This window comes from Prionailurus bengalensis, chromosome D1 (genome assembly GCF_016509475.1).
Source record: "Prionailurus bengalensis isolate Pbe53 chromosome D1, Fcat_Pben_1.1_paternal_pri, whole genome shotgun sequence".
Lineage (NCBI taxonomy): Eukaryota > Metazoa > Chordata > Mammalia > Carnivora > Felidae > Prionailurus > Prionailurus bengalensis.
Window position 1 is genome coordinate 103,154,408 of NC_057346.1, and position 21,501 is coordinate 103,175,908.

General features: G+C 46.2%; 3 protein-coding genes across 4 annotated transcripts; 2 read left to right on the top strand and 1 right to left on the bottom strand.

Annotated features, from left to right (window-relative positions):
• Window positions 1–29: 29 nt before the first annotated feature.
• MED19 (mediator complex subunit 19) lies at window positions 30–8,319 on the bottom strand. The gene is made up of 5 exons (XM_043581182.1): window positions 8,050–8,319; window positions 2,378–2,634; window positions 2,116–2,212; window positions 1,703–1,797; window positions 30–1,514 (listed from the first exon to the last, which is right to left on the bottom strand). The coding sequence occupies exons 1-5, from the start codon at window positions 8,315–8,317 to the stop codon at window positions 1,446–1,448; spliced, it is 786 nt and encodes a 261-aa protein (XP_043437117.1). The 5' UTR covers window positions 8,318–8,319; the 3' UTR covers window positions 30–1,445.
• A 317-nt stretch (window positions 8,320–8,636) lies between these two features.
• Window positions 8,637–19,025, top strand: TMX2 (thioredoxin related transmembrane protein 2). 2 transcript variants are annotated; one of them, XM_043581180.1, is made up of 8 exons: window positions 8,637–8,900; window positions 15,849–15,909; window positions 16,153–16,266; window positions 16,530–16,606; window positions 16,827–16,933; window positions 17,358–17,423; window positions 17,516–17,645; window positions 18,145–19,025. In XM_043581180.1, exons 1-8 carry the CDS (start codon window positions 8,712–8,714, stop codon window positions 18,289–18,291), a joined length of 891 nt encoding a protein of 296 aa, XP_043437115.1. In that variant the 5' UTR covers window positions 8,637–8,711; the 3' UTR covers window positions 18,292–19,025. The 2 variants fall into 2 exon arrangements, with proteins under 2 accessions (XP_043437115.1, XP_043437116.1); XM_043581181.1 differs by lacking the exon at window positions 18,145–19,025 and having other exon boundaries at window positions 8,670–8,900; window positions 17,358–17,412; window positions 17,516–17,608.
• A 546-nt stretch (window positions 19,026–19,571) lies between these two features.
• Window positions 19,572–21,051, top strand: SELENOH (selenoprotein H). The gene is made up of 4 exons (XM_043581183.1): window positions 19,572–19,854; window positions 19,936–20,081; window positions 20,203–20,333; window positions 20,872–21,051. The coding sequence occupies exons 1-3, from the start codon at window positions 19,733–19,735 to the stop codon at window positions 20,301–20,303; spliced, it is 369 nt and encodes a 122-aa protein (XP_043437118.1). The 5' UTR covers window positions 19,572–19,732; the 3' UTR covers window positions 20,304–20,333; window positions 20,872–21,051.
• Window positions 21,052–21,501: the final 450 nt, after the last annotated feature.

The following is a 21,501-nucleotide window of genomic DNA, read 5'->3' on the forward strand; positions in this document are numbered from 1 at the left end:
GATTATAGTGAAAATAACTACTTGAAACGTTACAGGACAGGTCCTGTTTTTATTTTGGTGATTTAATTTAAAAATTCCTGAAAAGTCTTTTGTGACCGTCAAAACTCCTGGTCATTTCAAAGCTTAGAGAATATTGACTGCCACAGTTCTTTAATACAGAATTTTGTCTCTGGAAAGTAAAGCCCTTTTTGGATGTAGCCAAAGGTGAGACAGTAGATGATCGAGGGATGAAAAAGCCTGTTAGAGGCGGACTGACTGGATGGATATGGCTGGCACTTTAATTTGGTATCTCACTTTGTCTCTTCTGTTTGTCAGAAGCAAAAAGGCTGTGCCCTAGTTTTAAATAGGCCTCCTCAGATACTAAATCTTCAGCAATTGACCAGAACCCATTATTTTCGCTGTCCATGACTTAAGTATATACGCTCTTGCTCTGATATCCTAGATTAAAACTCGCTGAACGAGTGGTTTTCCACCTACTGATCTAAGTAACAACCTTGGCTCATGGCAACAGATTTTAACTCTTCTGTGTCAAGTTTATTTAAAGTCAGATTACATTAGCTTGGGTTTTCTATTGCATTTTGGTGGTTTAGGCTGCCTTTTTGTTGCTGTCTTAGCTTAGAAATGTTTTCGAATCAGCCAAATAATTTAATTGTCTTAATTAAGGAATGAGGCACTTCAAAGACTCCTATGAAGACGAGAAAAACATTTACCTTTGCTTGCCAGAGGTTTATTTAAAAAAAAAAAAAAAAAATCACAGGCTTGACCAGGAATTAACCTTGTTGAACTACACTGGTGACTGTGGGTGCTTTTTCAGTTGGCGATTCTGTTTCAATGCAAGATTGACTCAGAAGACAGTTGAGACTTAACTGGATTGACTCTTCAGATGGAGCCCTATCCAGGTGCTTGGTTCTCAACACTATGGGCAGAGTGTTATGTGTCTGCTGTAGACAGGTATTAGCAAGCTCTGCCTTACTTGTGACCATGCTCCCAGATCTTACTCTGGTGGTTTCCCTGCCTGCTAATGAGATAACATAATGATAAGACCCAAGTTCGATCTGATCTTTGAATGCCTTGGCTTAAACCCTGACTCACACAGAAAGGCACTTACCTCTTAATAGGCAGCCACAGTTCACCCAGTTTGATAAATGTAAATTTTTTTTCAAAAAAAGAAAGACCCTAACAAATGAGACAATGTCCTAAATCAGACCAATTGCACAAAAGAGATGAAAAGAAAGCTTCCTGGGAGAGGAAGAGAGGTCCGTGAGAAAGCCAACTGGGCTGAGCCTTAACAAAAGCATGGCCCTTCTGTCATATAATGCGTTAATCTCAGTCAAGCACAGCAGGAGCTGGCTTCTGTCCCGGTTGCAGGGGATGCTCCCAAGGCAGTGTCCGAGCCTGGAAGGCAGCTTTTGTCAGGCAGGAAAAGCCATTCTGGTAGAGCCCTGTTAGCGGAGGCTGCTGCTGCTGCTGGCCTGAGAGCTGCCCACGCCTGGGTGGTCTGGACTGTGTCGGTTCTGGGGAAGACAAGGAAGGAAGGGTAAGAACAACTAGGAAGTAGCCTTGGCCTTGATCAGGGCTGTACAGGAAAAAACCGATGTGCCCTGGGTTTTCAATCCTGGGTCCAAGCTGAGGCAAAGGACTACTGGGGGCGGGGTGAAGTAGGGAGATTCCGGGGGGCTGCAGCAACAGGCCCCTACCCTACCTTCTTTTTCTTCTTCTCTTTCTTCTTCCTCTTCCGTTCAGGATCCTCCTCTTTTTTCTTTTTCTTCTTCTTGTGATCAGAATCAGATGGCGTTTCTGTAGGAGAGTATGTGCTTATCACCTGCAGAGCTCAAAATTCCTTACTGCTAGGAACTCAAAAGACCACAGGAAAACCTAGTCGAGGGCAACTGCTGTTCTTGTAGCGGCCAGAAAGCATAGGGAGGCACTGCTAAAGCACGGTTCCAGGTTTTTACTTGCCCAGGAGACCTACTTGCAAGGAACACTAATTACCTTGAGATCAGTTTCAGGAGAATTTGGGAGTCCAGGGCTGTGTAAGGAACCTCTCTGGCCTTTTAACTGAGGAAGGTCCAACCAGATCCAGGTTTTCTGGCTTTGAACAGAACTGCTTCTTACCTGGGGGGACAGGGTCCTGGGTACGGCTCTGTTTGTGCTTGTGTTTATTCTTCTTCTTGGGAGGCTGAATATGCATCAGACGACACTGCTCTGGCAACTGAAGGAACCAAAGGAAGGTCCAGGTGAGAGGAGGGAGGAGATCCCCTGCTCCCATCATCTGTTCTGCTCAGTAAGTTATGAAGGAACAGACTTGGACAGAAAAACCACCTCCATGCCTTTCAGGCCTCCCCATGTGCCTTCTTCCTCCCAGGAGGGGACTCACCGGGCCAGTGTGGAGGCGAAAGCCAGCCAGCATGGTCCCTGTGATAGGATTAAAAGAGCCACCAAGAATAGGGGGCTTCTCAATGAGGGAGCGGAGGCTGCTGTTATCATGGGAACCGGGCAGATCAATCATCCCTGGCAGGTCAGGCAGGAAGTTACTTAGCTTCTCCTTCACCTTCTTCCCACAGAATTTATTATAGGAATGTTCCAGGTTGTAGTGTGTGATCAGATTGGTGCTGCCTGTCAGCTCAGTGCTACCTAGAGGACACAGGGAGAAGAACAACAACAAAAAAATCAGTCCCAAGAGAAATTTTTTTAAATTTATTTGAGAGAGAGCACGCGAGCAGGGGAGGGGGAGAGAGAATCTCAAGCAAGTTCTGTGCACGGTCAGTGTGCAGAGCCTGATGTGGGGCTCGAACTCACGAAACCGTGAGATCATGACCTGAGCCGAAATCAAGAGTCGGTCGTTTAACTGACTGGGCCACCCAGGCGCCCTGAAGAATTTTTTTAAGAACCCCACAGGGAAAGTGAAGGACTGTAAAGAAGCTTTTAGGTGAGCATTACAAAGATTTAAATTTATTTTTAAAGTAAAAAACAGCAAAATGAAATAACATACAATAAACACTAAAAAATATACTACTGTAGAATGGTAGGGTAGGTTGGAATGGAAAGGAGACAAGTCGGCAAAAATCCAAACAGGGCACATGGAAACTGCTCTTCCTTAATGAAGGAGACACTCTCCCTTCCTTGGACTCACTGCAGTAGTAACTTACATGATCTTTACTCCAGGCTAAACACAGTTCCGAGTGCTTTTCACAGCGAGAAATTATACTCTCTGACACCAGCAGGATGTTACCTCAGAGCTCAACTAGAAGCAAGGTAAGGGCCAGATATGACCCAATGGTTTGAATGTCTCTGGTCAAGGACCCCTTTTTTTTTCTTTCTTTTTTTTTTTAATAGCAAGAACCACTAATTACATAGGGAATAAACGGGTTTTTTTTAAGCTACTGCTGCCTAACTTGTTACCGCCGTCTCTATTCTTCCTAATTAAAGTATAATGCTTTGCCTAGAAAAAAGAAATGTTTGATTAGCAGCTGAGCAAACAGGATTCTCATCCTAGTCATACTCTATGCCTCAGTTTCCTCTTATCTCTGGAGTGGGGTAACAGCTCTCTTAAGCACACTTAATTTTTTTCAAGGTTTAAATGAAAACATTGAAAAGTATATTCTATAGATGCAAGGCACTATCAGTACAAATATTGCACGGCCGACCTTTTTCAAAGAATAGAAACTTCTTAGTAATGTAAGGATCTAGAGGCAAGGGTGGAGTTGTCTAGCCTGCCTACAGTTTCATCTACAGTTATGATGAACACGAAGAATACAAATGACAAGAGTGGCTTGTTCATAATCATTCACTTGGAAAAACTCCGGCTCTGAACCGGGAGTCCCTTGAGGGCCGAGACCAGGTCTTTCCTGTTCATACCTGTGTCGCTGGTGCCCAACACAGTACACACCTTCAGTGCTCAGTAACTATTAAGTGAGCAAGGTATTTTCCCCTCCATACCCCTAGGCCTTCCCTTCTTCCCTTTTTTCTTTTCCATGCCAAACATTTCAGCAGTGGTCTACTGTAACAGCAGGGGACTCAATGCCACAGTACTGCTCCTCAAAACTAGGCACTGCCTCCTGCCATAAGCGTGCCCTGCTTTCCCCACCCGCCCCGGTCGGCTCTCCTCTTCCAGGTGGTCATGCTCAAGGTTGAGGTGAGAAGGCACTCCTGCTTTTCTGGAACACTTTACGCGTCCACCCAACTTCCCATTTTGACTGTCAGTTCCACGAAGGTGATTTATAAATCTCTCCCTCCAGCCCTGACTCCCCTCCTAAAAACTAATCTTGCATTTCCAACTTCCTCTTAGTCAATTTCATGCAGATTCATTTTTTAATTTTGAATTAAAAAAATTTTTTTTAAGATTTGAAAATTTTTAAGTAATCTCTATGCCCCACATGGGCCTCGAACTCACAACCCCAACATCAAGAATTGGATGCTTTTCTTTTTTAATTTTTTTTTTAACATTTATTTATTTTTGAGAGAGACAGAGAGAGACAGAGCGTTGAGTGGGGGAGGGGCAGAGAGAGAGGGAGACACAGAATTTGAAGGAGGATCCAGGCTCTGGGCCGTCAGCACAGAGCCTGACGTGGGGCTTGAACTTGGGAATGGCGACATCATGACATAGGTCAAAGTCTGACGCTTAACCAACTGAGCCACCCAGGCACCCCTGGATGCTCTTCTGACTGAGCCAGCAAGGCGCCCCCAGATTCATCTTTTTAAACTCTCAATACTCCCCACCTCACTCATGGTTTCTCTGTTTCAATACATGGCACCCATATTCTCCAGGTATTTTTAGAAGCAGTACTATGCAGCTCAAAAATCTCAATGATGTACTATTACCCTAAGGAAAAAGCTCAAATTCCTTTGGCACTCACGATAAAACATATCTTACTGTAAGCTTTGGGGTATGATCAACCACTACTCCCCTGTGCCAAATTCTGACCCATCCAAATGAGTCTCTCATCATCTCCTGAAAAACACGCTCATTTTGTTTCCTTTTAGGAAATTTGTTTTTATACTGATGTAATTATAAGACCATCTTTTCTAGTTTTCTTCACCAATATGAATTTTCCAGGTCTGGCTCAAGTGACAACTCTTTCTGTCATTTTGGATAGTAAACATTTTTAAAACCATCATGTAGTTTCTGGGTTTTTTTTTTTTTTTTTTTAAAAGCAAACTCTACCCCCAACGTGGGGTTTGAACTCACAACCCCAAAATCAGGGGTTGCATGTTCTACCTACTGAGCCAACCAGGGCCCCCCATCGTGTAGTTGTTAGTTGTATGTGAGGCAGGACCACAAAGTAATGAGATTAGCCTTGACAAGTAATATAGACACTATCTTTAAACCACATATTTTATATCCCTAAGTAAAATAAACTCTCTAAAAGCAAGGACTAGGGGTGCCTGGGTGGCTCAGTCAGTTAAGCGCCAGACTTCAACTCAGGTCATGATCTCATGTTTTGTGGGTTTGAGCCCCATGTCGGGCTCTGTGCTGACAGCTCAGAGCCTGGAGCCTGCTTCAGATTCTGTGTCTCCCTCTCTTTCTGCCCTTCCCCCACTCATTTTCTCTCTCTCTCTCTCTCCCTCTCTCAAAAATAAACATCAAAAACATTTTTTAAAAAAAGCAAGGACTAGACATATTAGTTCTCTCCCCTTCTCACCACATACCCCACTTCCTACATACCCAGCATTTGCCCAAAACCTATTCAATATCTCTATCAACTGACTGATACAAACAGGTACCATCAGAATAGATAAGGTTGGAGAAACTTCTGGTAGACATCAACCACTAACCAAAGGAAAGTCAATCTCTCTATGCTTTAATTTTTTTTTCCAGCTATAAAATGCCTACCTCAAAGAGCTTTTTTTTTTTATATGTTTATTTTTGACAGCACAAGCGGGGGAGGTGCAGAGAAGGGGACATAGGATCCGAAGCAGGCTCTGTGCCGACAGCAGACAGCCTGATGCAGGGCTAGAACTCATGAACTGTGAGATCATGACCTGAGCCAAAACCAAGAGCTGGATGCTCAACCGACTGAGGCACCCAGGGGGCCCTGAAAGGGCTATTCTAAGTATTAAACTCTATTACATACGTATTTAACTGCATTGTGAACTTCAAAGCACTGTACCAATATGCATTATTATTTCTCTCAACTCTTGATGTAGCAGTAGGACTTGGGAGGAATTGAAAGGCAACTTGGGAGGGGCACCTGGGTGGCTCAGTCAGTTGAGCATCCGGCTTCGGCTCAAGTCATGATCTCACAGTGAATTCAGGCCCCACATCCGCTGGCTGCTGTCAACTTCAAGCCCGCTTCGGATCCTCTGACCCCCTCTCTCTCTGTTCCTCCCCCAGTCACGCACATACATACTCTCTCTCAAAAATAAACATTAAAAAAAAAAGACACTTGGGAGATTGAACACGTCCAAAATGACTCTTGATTTCCACCTTCTCAAACTTGTTCCTTCTTGGTCTCAGCACTACCATCCACTCAATTATTCAAGCCAGAGATTTACAAGTATTCTCAATTCTTCTCTACTTTTATTAAAGACTTATTATTATTTTTTTTTTACATTTTCTTCTTATTATTATCATTAGTTTTAGTTTTTAGTTGAGAGAGAAAGAACAAGCGGAGTAGGGGCAGAAAGAGCGGGAGACAGAATCCCAAGCAGGCTCTGCACTGTCAGCGTGGCGCCTGAAGGGGCTCGAACTCACAAACCGTGACATCAGGACCCGAGCCGAAACCAAGAGATGGAAGCTTAACCTACTGAGCCACCCAGGTGCCCCTCCTCTCTACTTTTATATTCGATCCTTTGTTCCTATAAGCTCCACCCCTAACATATATCCTGTATCTATCTGCTCACTTCTCTCCTCCACTGCTACTGCCTAGTCCAAACCGACGTCTCTTTCCTGGACTACTAAGCAGTAACTTCTGACTGACTTCCCCACTTTCCCCCACCTCCACTTTCCATTCTTAATGTAGCAGCTTGAGTGATTAAAACAATTAGATCATGTCACTTTCCTGTGTGAAAATGGCTCCCCCTGAGGGGCGCCTGGCTGGTTCAGTCAGTAGAGCATGCGACTCTTGATCTCAGGTCATGAGTTTGAGCCCCATGTTGGGTATAGAGAGTACTAAAAAACAAACAAATAAAATGGCTCCCCCTGAACTTCAGATCAAAGTCCTCTGCCTGCCCTTCTCACCTTCATCTCCTGTAACTCTTTCCCTTGAACCTTCACTGGAGTCCGGCTGGTCTTCTGACTCTCAGATATTCCAAGCTTTTCCCTCACAGCAGGGCTTCTGACCTCGTTTCTTGAATCTTGATTTAGCTCTCCCCCTCACACATGGCTGACTCTTTACATTTAAGCTCAGAAATTATCTACTCAGAGAGGGCTTCTTTGATCACTCCAGCTAAAGTAGTTCGGCCTCCTCAATTCTTTACCAGTTTTTTTCCTGTTAGCACTAACCATTATCTGATGTTATCTAGGGTACTCTGTGCCTCCTCCTCTGAAATGTAAACTCCAGAAAAGGCAAAGATCTTGTCAACCCTATTCACAGCTGAACCTTAACGCATTTAGAACAGTGCTTGGTACATAGTAGGTGCTCCAGCAAAGCAAATTTTTGGTTCAATTCTAATCGCTCCTTCGGACAGATAAGGAAATGTGGAGGCCCTGAGTAGGAGAGCAACATGCCTCAAACCAACAGCAAGTTGGTGGCAGATTTGGAAAACCTTAGGTCTCCAGGGATGTTAAATGAGGACTGTCGAGTTCCAAACTCAAATTCGGGATAATCTTTAGGCAATCATGAACCAGGATCAGGGACAGAGCCAGATATGGTGTGAAAGAAGGTCACGGAAATTTATTCTCTGCCACCTCCCAATCCCTGCCAAAAACTCACGTCACTCATCCAAAGGGGTGGGAATCCTCAGACCCCTTCCGACTCGCTTTGAGCTCCAAGGTCCTGGCACGCGTTGCCTAGGTTACCTAACACCTCCGCCAGCCGGCTGAGAGCCACGCCCATCATCTCCTCACTATGATCTGATTGGCTGCTTTCGGCCGGGCCTAGTACTCACCTGGGAGCTCCCGCATTAGGTAGAAGGGACCACAACCAGCCGCTGACTTGTCGGCGCCGGGCGGGGCCGTGGCCGAGGTGGGCTGCGGGGCCGTGCCGGGGCCCCCGCCCGGAGGAGGGGGAGGCGGAGGTGGTGGCTTCCCTGGTCCGAAGCCGAGTGCGGTTGGGGGCGGTGGTGGGTCAGCCTGAGCACCGAACAGCGCCGAGAAATTCTCCATCGTCTCCTCCACCCCGGCCCTGTCCCGGTGTCTGGCGTCGGTAGTTTTCATTGGACAATCTTTTCACGGTGTCCCGCCCCCTTCCTCAGGAGCCGCTTTTCATTGGGTGTTCCGCCTACCTTTTTCCGGCAACTACTTCCGTCGCTTTATGAGAACGTTCAGGAAGTGCTATCTAACCTAATTAAATTCTTCTCTGTAGTTCTCCGTTCGGGACAGTCGCATATCCAATAAAATGACTTAAGTGGAAAAAGCGACAGCTAGATCGACCAATAAGGTGTTAAATCCCTTTTAATTGCTTACCTGCAGCAGCGTCCAATGAGAGATCTACTTCCGGGCACAGAGGCGGTGCATCCGAGACTAGGCCCAATGGCAGTCTCAATGGTGAGAGAGGCGGGGCCAGACCTACAGACGCCGAAGAGCGGCGGGCGCCGCAGGGGCCGGGAAGATGGCGGTCCTCGCACCTTTAATTGCTCTGGTGTATTCGGTGCCACGACTTTCACGATGGCTGGCCCGACCTTACTATCTCCTGTCAGCCCTGCTTTCTGCTGCATTCCTACTCGTGAGGAAGCTACCTCCTCTCTGCAGCAGTCTCCCCACGCAACGAGAAGACGGCAACCCGTGTGACTTTGATTGGGTGAGCGGACCCCGCGACCTTGACTGTCCCTGTCCCCAGCGGTTGCATGCGGGAGCCTCGAGATTCACCTTTTTGAGGATACCTGAGGTTCCCAGCCTGTAGCGGACCTACGGATTGTTAGAATGTAGGGCCTGGACCATCATCGAGCCTAAACCACTTCATGTTTAATTAAGACGGGAAAACAGGATATCCTGCACAGCAGGCTAGCTCTTAGTGTTCTTGAGTCCTGGTTCTGTCTCAGCATTCCTGCTGGCCAAGAGCCGTACCCAAACTACACATTTACAGTGTTTTACAGGGCTGCCCATTATGTAAAGTGTCTTGACGAGCCAGTGAAATAAACAAGGCGGGTAGTAGTATTCACGTTTTATTGATGAAGAAATTGATCTCGGCGTGGTTAGGCGAGTTGCCAAACTAATCACTAGTGAGTCAGCTAGTGAGTGATTGCGACTTGAAACCACTGTTTTGGCCATAGCACCTGCACACTCTTATCAGCCGTTTCTTAGTCCAATTAATATTTCCAGAGTGGGCACTATCTGCTAGGCACTGCCCTGCGGCCTCCGGACGTAAAAATGAACACAGTTGTTAGGTCTGTTAAAAAGGGATTGTAAAAAAAAAAAAAAAAAATTGTAAAGAAATCTATCTCAAGCCTCTTGCTGTACTTCCTGAGTAGGAGAGGAGAGACCGCTCAGAAAAATGACTTGAAGCTCTGTGCTCTCTCTGCTGTACAACAGCAGCTGTGTTCTGAGGGAGGAGGGTCAACCTTGGGTTTTGTCTTTTTCCCAGACCCCCAAATGAGTCTTGACCTTTACCAGAACCCACTCCTTATTTTTGTCCTCCATTCCTTGTTTACTCATTCGTGTTTCCTCTGTCCTTAGTGTTCCTAATTAGCTCACGTGTACCCATGCTACTTTAGAAGATCCTATTTTTATCTAATACAGTAGTCCATCTGTCCCCCTCCCCTGTATATCTGAGGTGAGTGGGGAGTAAATATTCATTGCAAGACCCCCAGTGGTTCCCTGAAACTCTGGATAGCATGGAGCCCTATATATATGATGGATTGTCCTATACATACATACCTTTGGTAAAGTTTAATTTACAATTTAGGTACAGTAAGAGATTAACCACAATAATGATAAACTAGGACATGTATAACAATATAATGTAATAAAAGTTAGGTCAATGTGGTCTCTCTCTCTCTTTCCCTCCCCTAAAGTGTCTTACCATACTATACTCATCCTTCTGATGATGATATCGGATGATAAAGGGAGGTGAGATGAAGTGAGGTGAATGTCATAGTCACTGTAACATAGCATTAGGCTACTATTGACCTTCTGTTGATATGTCAGAAAGAGGATGATGTGTTTCCTGACCGAGGTTGACCGCAGGTAACTAAAACCACAGATAAGGGAGGACCACTGTATTCTATACTGATTTAACCAAAATGGGACTCAAAGATACAAGACATAAGTGGGTAGTAGTAAAGATTTTAATAAGTGTAGGGACCTTTTATAGAACTAATTTCTTTGTATACTCTCCTTTAATAATATGTAAAATACTGGAGTTTTTGTATTTTACTATTTCTCTAATAGATTTTTTTTTTTTTTTTTTTTTTTTTACTTAGAGTTTATAGCCAGTGTTTGTTTTCCTGGAAAACCCATGTTTTACTGATTTACCTTGGTGACTGAGAAGTTAGGGTATTAAGGTAAATAATGTTAGCAATAACAGCTAAATAAAAATAAATAAATAACAAGAGGCACCTGAGTGGCTTGTCAGTTGAGTGTGGACTCCAGCTCAGATAGTGATCTCACAGGTTGTGAGTTCGAGCCCCACATCCGCCTCGCTGTTGTCAGCCTGTCAGTGCAGAGCCGGCGTCAGATCCTCCCCACCTTATTCCCAAAAATAAATAAAATATTTTCTAAAAAAGTAAACCTCAGATTTTCAGTGACTTAACAAAAGTTTATTTCTGTTTTATTAAATAAAAGGAAAGAATCAATCATTTTGCATTATCTGTATATATTGTCTTCCAGAGTACCCAAATAATTGCTAAGGGAATGTTGACTTCTTAATAGACAAATTTGAGCTAATAAATACAGAAGGACTGATAGAATTTAAAAATCATTTAGCAAGGATGCCTGGCTGGCTCAGTCTGTGGAGCATACAACACCTGATCTCAGGGTTGTGAGTTCAAGCTGTATGTTGGGCATAGAGCTTACTAAAAAAAACAGTCAACCAACCAAAAAACAGGTAGCAACCCCTAATGGAATAATAAACCTAGGCAACGATCATCTGTGGATGCTAAAACCATCTCTAAAGGGATGTAGAAGGTGGTGCTAGATACTCCACCAATGACGTATTTCTTGCAAAAGATGTGGATTTCATTGTATGCAAGCCTCTAGGTTTCATTGCCACTTTATAAAAAATACAGTGGATAGAAAATCATCATCAGAAGAACACATAGCATCAGTTTGCAAACAGCCAAATCCAGAAAGCGGGAAAGTTGACAGTTCATATGACTGTCTTTTTTTTTTTTTTTAATGTTTGTTTATTTTAGAGAGAGCTCTCAAGAGTGGAGGAGGGGTGCAGGGGAGGGGTGGGGGGAGCGGGGCAGAGGATCCGAAGCAGGCTTCTGCTTGTCTGCAGTGATGGCGGCAAGCCCAGTGAGCAGCTCAAACTCGCAAACCTCAAGATCATGACCTGAGCCGAAGTGGGATGCTCAGCCAATTGGCTGAGCCACGCAGGCGCCTGGATGCGTGTTTTCAACAGATACATAGCCTAGGGTAAAAAGAAAGAATAGATAGCCTTTAGAGATAAAGGAAGGCCAGAGAAGCACATCAGCTAAATGTACTGTGTGGACCTTCCTTGCTTGTTCCTTATTTGAACAAGCAACTGTACCAAGACAGTTTGAGATAACTGGGATCATTTGAATAAGGACCAAGTAGTAAATGACAGTAAGGAATTATTAATTGTGTTAGATATGACAATGCTATTTTGGTTTGTTTAAAAAAGAAAGAAAGAAAGAAAGAAGAGCAGGAGAAGTCCTGGGGAGCCTGGCAGGCTCAGTTGGAAGAGCATGCAACTCTTGCTTTTGGGGTTGTGAGTTTAAGCCCCATGTTGGGTGTAGAGATTACTTAAAAAAAAAAAAAAAAAAAAAAAACTTAAAAAAAAAAGGGTTCCTTAAAAACAAAACAAAACAGAAGTCTTTATCTGTAAGAGATACACACTGAAGTATTTACAGATGAAATGATAATAGTTAGAATTTGCTTTAAGTTTCTCCAAAACAAGTGGGTAGCATAGGTGAAATGGAACCGTTTTGGCAAAACATTACTGTTAAATCTGAGTAGTAGGGATTTATTAAAGTATTGTAGGGGTGGAAAATTAGTTTTCTTTACCTTTTTGAGGTCTTAGCTGAAACCCCTGTAATAAAAGACAGATTGAAAACAATTAAGAGGGGGGCCCCTGGATGGCTCAAGCATCTGACTCTTGATCTCAGCTCAGGTCTTGATCTCAGGGTCATGAGTTCAAGCCTCATTTTGGGTTCTGTGCTGGGCATACAGCCTACTTAAAAAAAAATAAAAGCAGTTAAAAGATAAAGTTTATTCATATGTATACCTCATGTGTACATGAAGATACCCAGGGAAAATGAATTAACTCAGAAGTGGATTGGAACTCTGGCTTATAGGGGCGCCTGGGTGGCTCGGTTGAGTGTCTAGCTTCAGCTCAAGTCATGATCTCACAGTTTGTGGGTTCAAGCCCCGCATTGGGCTCTGTGCTGCTGGCTCAGAGCCTGGAGCCTGTTTCGAATTCTGTGTCTCCCTCTCTCTCTGCTCCTTCCCCGCTCATGCTCTGTCTCTTTCTCTCTTTCTCTTTCAAAAATAAATAAAAACATTAAAAATTTTTCAAAAAAAAAAAAGAACTCTGGCTCAACAAAGAGCAATACATTTTTGGAGAAATGACCGGACAAAGGAAAGAACTTTTAGGCTTCAAAGGGCAGCAAACTGTGGGAAGGTAAACTAATGGCAGATAAAGTCCCATTAGTTATGTTAGGTTCCTCTGGTGCTGTCTCCAGGCTGATAGGGTCTAAAATTGTCTCCCTTGATTAACTTTTGTCCTTCCTGGTAGAGAGGGTTGGAGGAACACCTTTAAAAATTTATGTCCTGCTTTTAGACACAGAGAGGGAGGGCAAGGAGCTTTTCTTTTAATTTTTTCCTATCTCTTTTTTTTTTTAATTAAAAAAATTTTTTTAATGTTTATTTATTTTTGAGAGAGACAATGTGAGCAGAGAGAGAGACACACACAGACTCTGAAACAGGCTCCAGGCTCTGAGCTGTCAGCGCAGAGCCTGATGCGGGGCTCGAACTCATGAACCATGAGATCATGACCTGAGCTGAAGTTGGATGCTTAACCAACTGAGCCACCCAGGCCCCCCATTTTTTAAAAAATGTTTTTAGTGTTTAATTTTGAGAGAGAGGGAGAGACAGAGTGCGAGTGGGGGAGGGGCAGAGAGAGAGAGGGAGACCCAGAATCTGAAGTAGGCTCCAGGCTCTAAGCTGTCAGCACAGAGCCTGATGCGGGGCTCGAACTCATGAACTGTGAGATGATGACCTGAGCTGAAGTCGGACGCTTAACCTACTGAGCCACCCAGGCGTCCCAAGGAGCTTTTCTTACATCTATTCTTAATTGCTTTTAAGTCCAAAATTATTATGCAGAATAATCAAAAGTAGCATATTTTGGGGTGGCAAATTCCACTACCTTTTAGTGTCCTCTCTGCTTTTGTGTGTATTCGCAACTTTCTGTAATAAAAGGTTTAAAACTAGGAACAAGCAGGCAGAACAACTAAAGGGGCAACTGCTTTGCATTGTTGGTCTGGAACCCCAGTCCACTCTGTTGCCTTATGGTCATCCTTGCATCATCCAGCCAGCAGACAAGACAGAAGGCTGAATGCAAGGCCACATGCTTTCTTACTGCCTGGCACAGACATGGCACATCGCTTCTACTCACGCGCCACTCAGGAGTACTGGTGCACAGTTCTACTTAGGTGCAGGTGGACAGAGAGCATCTCACTGCCAAGTACGCCCAGGAGGAAAGAGAAACTGGTTTGGAGTATACACAGCCAGTCTTTGCTATTGACCCACTCTGTTTTCAGAGAATATTCCTTACAGTCCTATCTTTGTTCTCCTGCTAGACCACAGTCCTTTTTTTTTTTTTTTAAGTTCATTTTTCCATATTTGCTAAGTCCCAATTCTAACCCAATTCCATTTGTGAAAACTCTTGCTCCTTTCTGCTCAGGATGATTTAGTAGGGTCTGTTGTATTCCCTGACCCCCACTTTACAGGTCTCTTTCTAAAGTCAATTACTTTTTGTTGGAGATTGATGCTAAAAATCCAGGACCTAAGAGGTCCCTGAATCCCAGCTGTAAATCACAGTTGATTAGCTCTGTCTGAAATAGTGATTTGGGCACCTGTGTTGTAAACAGAAAGGTCTGGAAGCCCTCTCAGACCATCTAAGCTCTAGTTGCCCCTCCTCCCATGCTTTCTCTCACATGGTCCTTGTTATTCTTCACTGTGGTCTTTACTCTTTGAAATTACCTTGTTTGTTTCTTTGTTGTGATGATTGTCTGTCTCACAGACCTTCCAGTTGAGACAGTGAGAAAGAACTGGGAGCCCAGGATCCTGAAAAAGGGTTTCTGAAGCTCTGAGGTCTCTGCCAGCTTTCAAATTCGGTCAAAGGTGCTTGGATTATCACTATGATTGTTGAATGGGGAGGAATGATTTAACATAAGCAACCCCCCCCCCCCGCCCAAATGAAATAGCCAAATTCTGTATTAATGAAATATTACAGAGAAGGTTTTCCTGGAAAAGTTTTATTCTGCCAGGGTCACGCTGAGTTGGTTATATTTTCTTAACAGTTTTTATATTTTTATTTAATTTTTTTATTAAAAAAATTGTTTTTAATGTTTATTTATTTTTGAGATGGAGAGAGACAGCACAAACAGGGAAGGGGAAGAGAGAGAGAGGGAGACACAGAATCCAAAGCAGGCTCCAGGCTCTGAGCTGTCAGACCAGAGCCCGATGCAGGGGTCAGACTCATGAACCGCGAGATCATGACCTGTGAGCCAAGGTAAGCGAAGACGCTTAGCCGACTGAGCCACCAGGCACCCCCAGTTTTGTTTTTTTTTTTATTATTATTGACTTATTTTTGAAAGAGAGGGAGAGAGAGAGAGACAAAGAATCCCAAACAGGCTCTGAGTTGTCAGCACAGAGCCCAGTGCGGGGCTCAAACTCACAAATGGTGAGATCATGACCTGAGCCAAAGTTGGATACCTAACTGACTGAGCCACCCAGGCGCCCTGTCTTACAGTTTTATATGGTACCAGGCTTTATGCAACTCTTTCATACCCATTATCTCATTTAATCCTCACAGTAATAGATATTACTAGATATTGGAACAAATAGATACAGTTCCATCAAGGAAACCAAAGCTCAGAGGTTAAGTGATCTGCTGAAAGACACCAGCCAGTTTGTGGCAGGGGTGGACCCTGACTGGTGGTTTTCCCACTACATCTTAGCTGACTGCAGTTATTTTCTTTTTTTCCCCTTTTCTTTAATGTTTATTTATTTATTTTGAGCGGTGGGGAGAGGCTGAGAGAGAGAGAGAGAGAGAGAGAGAGAGAGAGAGAATCCCAGGCAGGACCACTGCTTGGAGCAGAGACGCCTAAGGCGGGGCTCGAACCCACGAACATTGACATCGTGACCTGAGCTGAAATCAAGAATCTCAACCAACTGATGCTCAGCCAACTGAGCCTCCCAGGCGCCCCTCTGGTTCTTTTCTGTCTTTGCTGACACCATTCCCAGAGTGGAGCTCTGCTGGGTTTTCTTCCCTTTTTGGCTCCCTTCCCCACCCACATCATCTCTGTTTATGGCATTTCCTGTCACTTTGGTTCTCTTCCAGAGAGAAGTAGAGATCCTGATGTTCCTCAGTGCCATTGTGATGATGAAAAACCGCAGATCTAGTAAGTGTAGCCTGCACCTCAGCTTCTCGAGGTTGGGACTATTGCCCTCCGGTCGTGCTTTCATTCTTATTATGCGAGGGGCATGATTTGGTGAAGGAGTCCCACATTCCGTGCCAAGGCTGAATTTGATCTTGAACTTTTATCCTCTCCCCCCTCTCCCAATCCAAAGTACCACAGGAAGAGAGACAAACGGGATATAGGAGTATGCAGCCCAGCCTGACCTGTGACATCTTTGTGTTTCAGTCACTGTGGAGCAACATATAGGCAACATCTTCATGTTCAGTAAAGTGGCCAATGCAATTCTTTTCTTCCGTCTGGATATTCGCATGGGCCTGCTTTACATCACACTTTGCATAGGTAAGGAGATTGGTTGTGGGACCCGAGTTCCGACCCCAAACAGGCTTCTCCATACCCTTCTTCTGTATGTTGTACCTCATGAACTACGTGTGTGGCTCAGGTGAGAAGAATCTACGGAAACTTTAGGAAGAGAGAAACGTGTCCGTGGTCTGTGTGTGTCCACAAAGTGTATTCTTTGGTGCCTGAAATCTTCGAGTCGGTTTGCAAGTAAATCCCCTGCTGAAGGCCTTATATGTTTCCTCTGACATCTTTTTTCTGGTTAGTGTTCCTGATGACGTGCAAGCCCCCCCTGTATATGGGCCCTGAGTACATCAAGTACTTCAATGACAAAACCATTGATGTGAGTGCTCTTTCCTGTTTCTTGGGTCCCTCGTGGGTGACCTTGTATCTGTGCTTTTTCCTCGCTAGGAGGAGTAACGGTGCTTCAGAATGGAAGTCAAGGGCCCTGCGGTTCATTACCAGAGCTAGGGAGCGGTGGGGGGAGAGGGAAAGCCAGGGGGAGGAATCAGACCCGGGAGCCCGTGTGGTCCAGCTCACTGTTTCTTCCCTGTGTGTGGCAGGAAGAGCTGGAGCGGGACAGGAGGGTCACCTGGATCGTGGAGTTCTTTGCCAATTGGTCTAATGACTGCCAGTCGTTTGCTCCTATCTATGCTGACCTCTCCCTCAAGTGAGTACCGCAGAGGGTGGGGGAGGAAGGGAACTGAGGTGCTGCACTCTCCCTCTCATTGTTTTTGGCCTTGATTTTTGCACATTGCAACCAAAGCCTTTTTTTTTTTTTTTTTAAGTTAACTCATTTATTTTGAGAGAGAAAGCATGCACACACGCAAGTAGGGGACAAGCAAGAGATGGGGGGGAGAGAGAGGGAATCCCATGCAGGCTCTGCACGGTGGCACAAAGCCCGATGGGGGGCTCGAACTCACGAACTGAGAGATCATGACCTGAGCAGAGACCAAGAGTCAGTTACTCAACCCACTGAGAGAGCCACCCAGGTGCCCCAGCTAACGGCGTTTCTCCCCCCTCCCCAAATATGTGGACTTCTTCCCTTGATCCATTCCCTTCTTTCACTATGTTAAATAATGTATTTTTCTCAGGTACAACTGTACAGGGCTAAATTTTGGGAAGGTGGACGTTGGACGCTACACTGATGTTAGTACACGGTATGTAAAGGCCTGGACAGAGGGTCTGAGCAATAAATCACTTTAAGTGACGTAGACAGATGCACTTACAGAGTACTTTCTGGGCCCTGTAGGTACAAAGTGAGCACGTCGCCCCTTACCAAGCAACTCCCTACTCTGATCCTATTCCAAGGTGGCAAGGAGGTCATGCGGCGGCCCCAGATTGACAAAAAAGGACGAGCTGTCTCTTGGACCTTCTCTGAGGTATCTGAAAGAGTGAGCGAACGGTTTGGAGAAGGGTGTGGAACAGTGGTAGGCTTTGGAGCTCCACTCTGATTCCTGGCTCTGCCACATGCCCCCTAGTTTTGAGAGAGGGCACTCGTTACCAGATTTAATTCATGAATTTATTCAGCAAATTTGTTGTGCTTCTCCCATGTGCCAGAATTGCTAGTACTGGGGAATGGTTATTAGTTACGATTCAGTCTCAAAGGCCCTTGTACCCAGTCTGTAGGCCTGTGGATCACAGGGTTTTTTCGTAGAGTACAAGTGTAGCTGTAATTCTTGGTACAGTGATGGTCACATAACAGGTACTAACTAACTGTACAGGGTTGACTTTTCCAGTACCCAGAAAGGGAGAGTTAGGTTAGAGTTGGTTCTGTCCTCTCCTTCCTTCTCTCCTACACTGTGTTTAAATATTTCTGACTTCCTAGTAAGAACTCTCCTTTCCAACTGGAACCCTAATGTGTGCACCTCTTTTGCGCAGGAGAATGTGATCCGAGAATTCAACCTGAATGAGCTGTATCAAAGGGCCAAGAAGCTATCAAAGGCTGGAGATCACATCCCTGAGGAGCAGCCTGTGGCCCCAACCACCACGGAAGTGCCAGAGGGAGAAAGCAAGAAGGACAAATAGAATCCCTGCCTTCTCAGTGCTTCCTCACCTTTGAGGCCCTGCCACCTTTGAGGCCCTGCCCCTTCTGTAACCACAGGCCCTGCCTGAGGCCTGGGCCTCTTATTTATGTTTCCCCTTTGGCTCTGCCTCAGTCAGGCAGGGTGCTGCTTCTGATTTTAAAGAGGCTTTCAGGGAATTGACAGGCACCCTCCGGGAAGGCCTCCACTGCTGTGGCCAACTTTCACTGGAAGAAGGGAGAGATCTCTGATGATGGAGGAGGAAATGCTTGCCTTCCAAGCTTGGGTCCGAGTATCAGCTGCTGTCCACCACTCACATGTCTCCACCGTGCGGTGTTTTCATCCTTCCTCTTAGTGGACCTGCACAGTCTACCTATATTATATTAAGCCTAACAGAAAATGCCTAGGTATGGAGTCTGCACTAGGATTTTTCCCTCAAGGACCCTTACTTCTTTTAGGCATTTCTGGCTTGGTCTGTGGCCTTCATTAATAAGGCTAACTTTGTCATTGGTCCCCAGGAGAAACCTTTAACCACTGAGCTTACTCATTGGAGATAGTTTTGAATAATCCCCCTAATTTTTGGAGTTTGGGAGGAACGGGAATAGGTTTGAGACGTTCCTTTGTATGGTGGGGCTCAGGAGAAAGCCGCCCTTGGGCAGGTATGGGGTATCAGTCTCCTACCTACTCCCAACACCCAGTTGATGGTTTTCAATAATAAAGACTGGGATTTCCTTTTGATTGCGCCTTTGTGTGTTCCTAGCCTATTAGAAAGGCCTGGCAACTGCAGAGGAAGTGTGTACCTCACCTGCCTGGCATTGGTTCCCAGGATCCGGGAGAGTTGGGGAAGACTAGTTTCCGTAATCTTAGAGTCCTGACCTCGCCAAGTTAGTTTGTGGGTTTTGTTTGGGATTGGTGCGCGGGTTCCCAAGGAGGAGGTGGGGCGTGGGGGGTGGTGGGGTGTGGGGCACGCTCTTTAGCCGGACGGATGGTTACAGAAAGGCCAGTGCGAAGCCCGGCTTGTTTTCAGAGCTACCTAGTCGGCGATCCTCCCGAAGTGCGGTGGCTCCGTCGGGGGCTGCCTGTACCTTACCCCCCTCCGCGGGCAGTGGTTGTGCCCAGGGAACTTTTTCCCCTTCCCCACCCCCGACCGTGAGCAGAATGGTTGTGCCCGGGGAGCCCCCCCCTCCGGGCTCCAGCTGGGTGGTTGCGCCCAGGGCCCCACCCCCACCCCCAGGCCGCGGGCTGAGTGGTTGTGCCCACAGAACCCGCCTCCAGGCCACGTGTGCGCCCCGGCCACGCTTTCCGCAGCGAGGGAGGGGCTTGGCCCTGGCGGCGGGTTTTCTGGACTGTGGTTTGGGGCTAGAGCGGCTCCGGCCGGAGTCCTCGCCCCGTCGGTGCCCGAGTCTCCACCCTATTCCCCCCAGGTCGGCCCGGCTCCCGGCTCCATGGCTTCCCGCGGCAGGAAGCGGAAGGCCGAAGCGGAGGTGGTCGCGGCGGCGGAGAAGCGGGAGAAGCCGGAGGGCGACCGGAAGAGAGTGGAGGAGGCGACCGTTGTGATCGAGCATTGGTGAGGGGCCTGGAGAGGCACGGGGAGGCGGGCCAGGGCACACCAAGGCCCCGGCCTCTGAGCTTCCCCGTCTCTCCCTAGCACGAGCTGACGCGTCTACGGGCGCAACGCCGCGGCCCTGAGCCAGGCGCTGCGCCTGGACACCCCGGAGCTTCCGGTGGAAGTGAATCCTGCCAGGCCTCGGAGGGGCAGCTTCGAGGTGACGCTGCTGCGCCCGGACGGCAGCAGTGAGTGGGCACGCGGGACCGGGGGCAGGCGGGAAGCGCCGGTCTCAGACCGCCGGCACCTCGGGATGTGGGGGAGAGGCTGGTGCACGACGAAATGACTTAGCTCTCGGTCTTTTCCCAGGTGTGGAGCTCTGGACTGGGATTAAGAAGGGGCCCCCACGCAAACTCAAGTTCCCTGAGCCTCAAGAGGTGGTGAAGGAGCTGAAGAAGTACCTCTCGTAGGGTGTTTTGAGCAGAAGTCCTCACGCTGAGGTTTGAAGGGGGCGGGAGGGGTGGATTGTGGCTATTTGCGAAGCAGCCCTCCCTCTACCCCATATCACACGGGATCTACCACTCGTAACTCTTCTTGCTCTCAGGATGTCCCCTTATTACTGGTAGGAAAGCTAGAAGTCGGCAATAAAATTGTTTCTTATCAGTGTGCTTTTGGCTAAACTGCACGTTTCACTGTCCTTGAGCTAAGTCGTAGGATGCTGATGGTAATGTAAATGACCCTATAGAAATGCAATTTGTGCCCTTGGAAGATGCGGTTGTCCTTCTCTTGATCCCGTGGGAGAACCACTGTACTGTCACTCCTGGCCCCAAGGATCTGACTGGTTTTTTGTCCCTAATGCTCCTGCATGTTGTCAGGCACTGACAGCTGACTGATGAGCTGAGTGAAATGTGGCGGGTAGGATGCAATCCTTGAACTCTCCTGGGTTTGTGGGCTCCAGGGTGGGGGACACGTCTTTCTCAGGCTTTAGGATTGCCTGGGCCCCTTCTCTAACCCTTTTTTCCCTTCTCATGTTCACAGCCTTCGGTCCCTGGTGACGTTTGGAGCATTTATGACGGGACATGGCCAAATTTCAGTCATGTGCCTGAAGCCCTGGTTTCTTCCCCTCCAGAAATGATGGTTCAGTTGTGAGGCAGCCCTCTAGTAAGGCACTGAAAAGTTCTTGGATTTGGTTTGCCTAATAAAAATTGAAACAAAGTATTTGAGTAATAACTTGATGTTATGGTATTAGATGGACAGAGCTCAGCCTTTTGTGGGATTGGCTCCCTTTCTATTTTTCATATTCTAAGGTCACCAATTATCTTGGAATTCCTAGGCTGTCTGGCACAGCATGTGAAATACTTGCAAAAATTATGGGAAAAAAGTAAATTTATTTTTTTTAAAAGCATGTATTTCTTTTTAACTCACTTCTTGGAAGTGATGATGGGAGTTCTATCTTTTTGGCCCCTGCAGAGGTTTGACTGGAACTTCAGTAATGGATTGAATAAGCCCCACAGTAGGTACTGGAAAATGTCCTATCACTCTTACCCAGTTGTCCCACCCCAGCACTGTTTCCAACCTTCTGAAACGCTTTGTTTCAGAGGGTGTTTTTTCTCATTTATTATTAAATTAGCAGTGACTAGAGGTCTTATGACTTAGGATACCTGGCGT

What these genes read in the sequence shown, in the direction of transcription:
- MED19 (XM_043581182.1), bottom strand. Translation starts at nt 8,317, where the DNA reads ATGAAAACTACCGACGCCAGACACCGGGACAGGGCCGGGGTGGAGGAG. An exon ending in CCTAATGCGGGAGCTCCCAG is followed by an intron (nt 2,635 to 8,049) that starts GTGAGTACTAGG and finishes TGTGTCCTCTAG; the next exon opens with GTAGCACTGAGCTGACAGGC. An exon ending in AAGAGAAGAAGAAAAAGAAG is followed by an intron (nt 1,515 to 1,702) that starts GTAGGGTAGGGG and finishes TGTCTTCCCCAG; the next exon opens with AACCGACACAGTCCAGACCA.
- TMX2 (XM_043581180.1), top strand. Translation starts at nt 8,712, where the DNA reads ATGGCGGTCCTCGCACCTTTAATTGCTCTGGTGTATTCGGTGCCACGA. An exon ending in GATGAAAAACCGCAGATCTA is followed by an intron (nt 15,910 to 16,152) that starts GTAAGTGTAGCC and finishes TTTGTGTTTCAG; the next exon opens with TCACTGTGGAGCAACATATA. An exon ending in TACACTGATGTTAGTACACG is followed by an intron (nt 17,424 to 17,515) that starts GTATGTAAAGGC and finishes TGGGCCCTGTAG; the next exon opens with GTACAAAGTGAGCACGTCGC.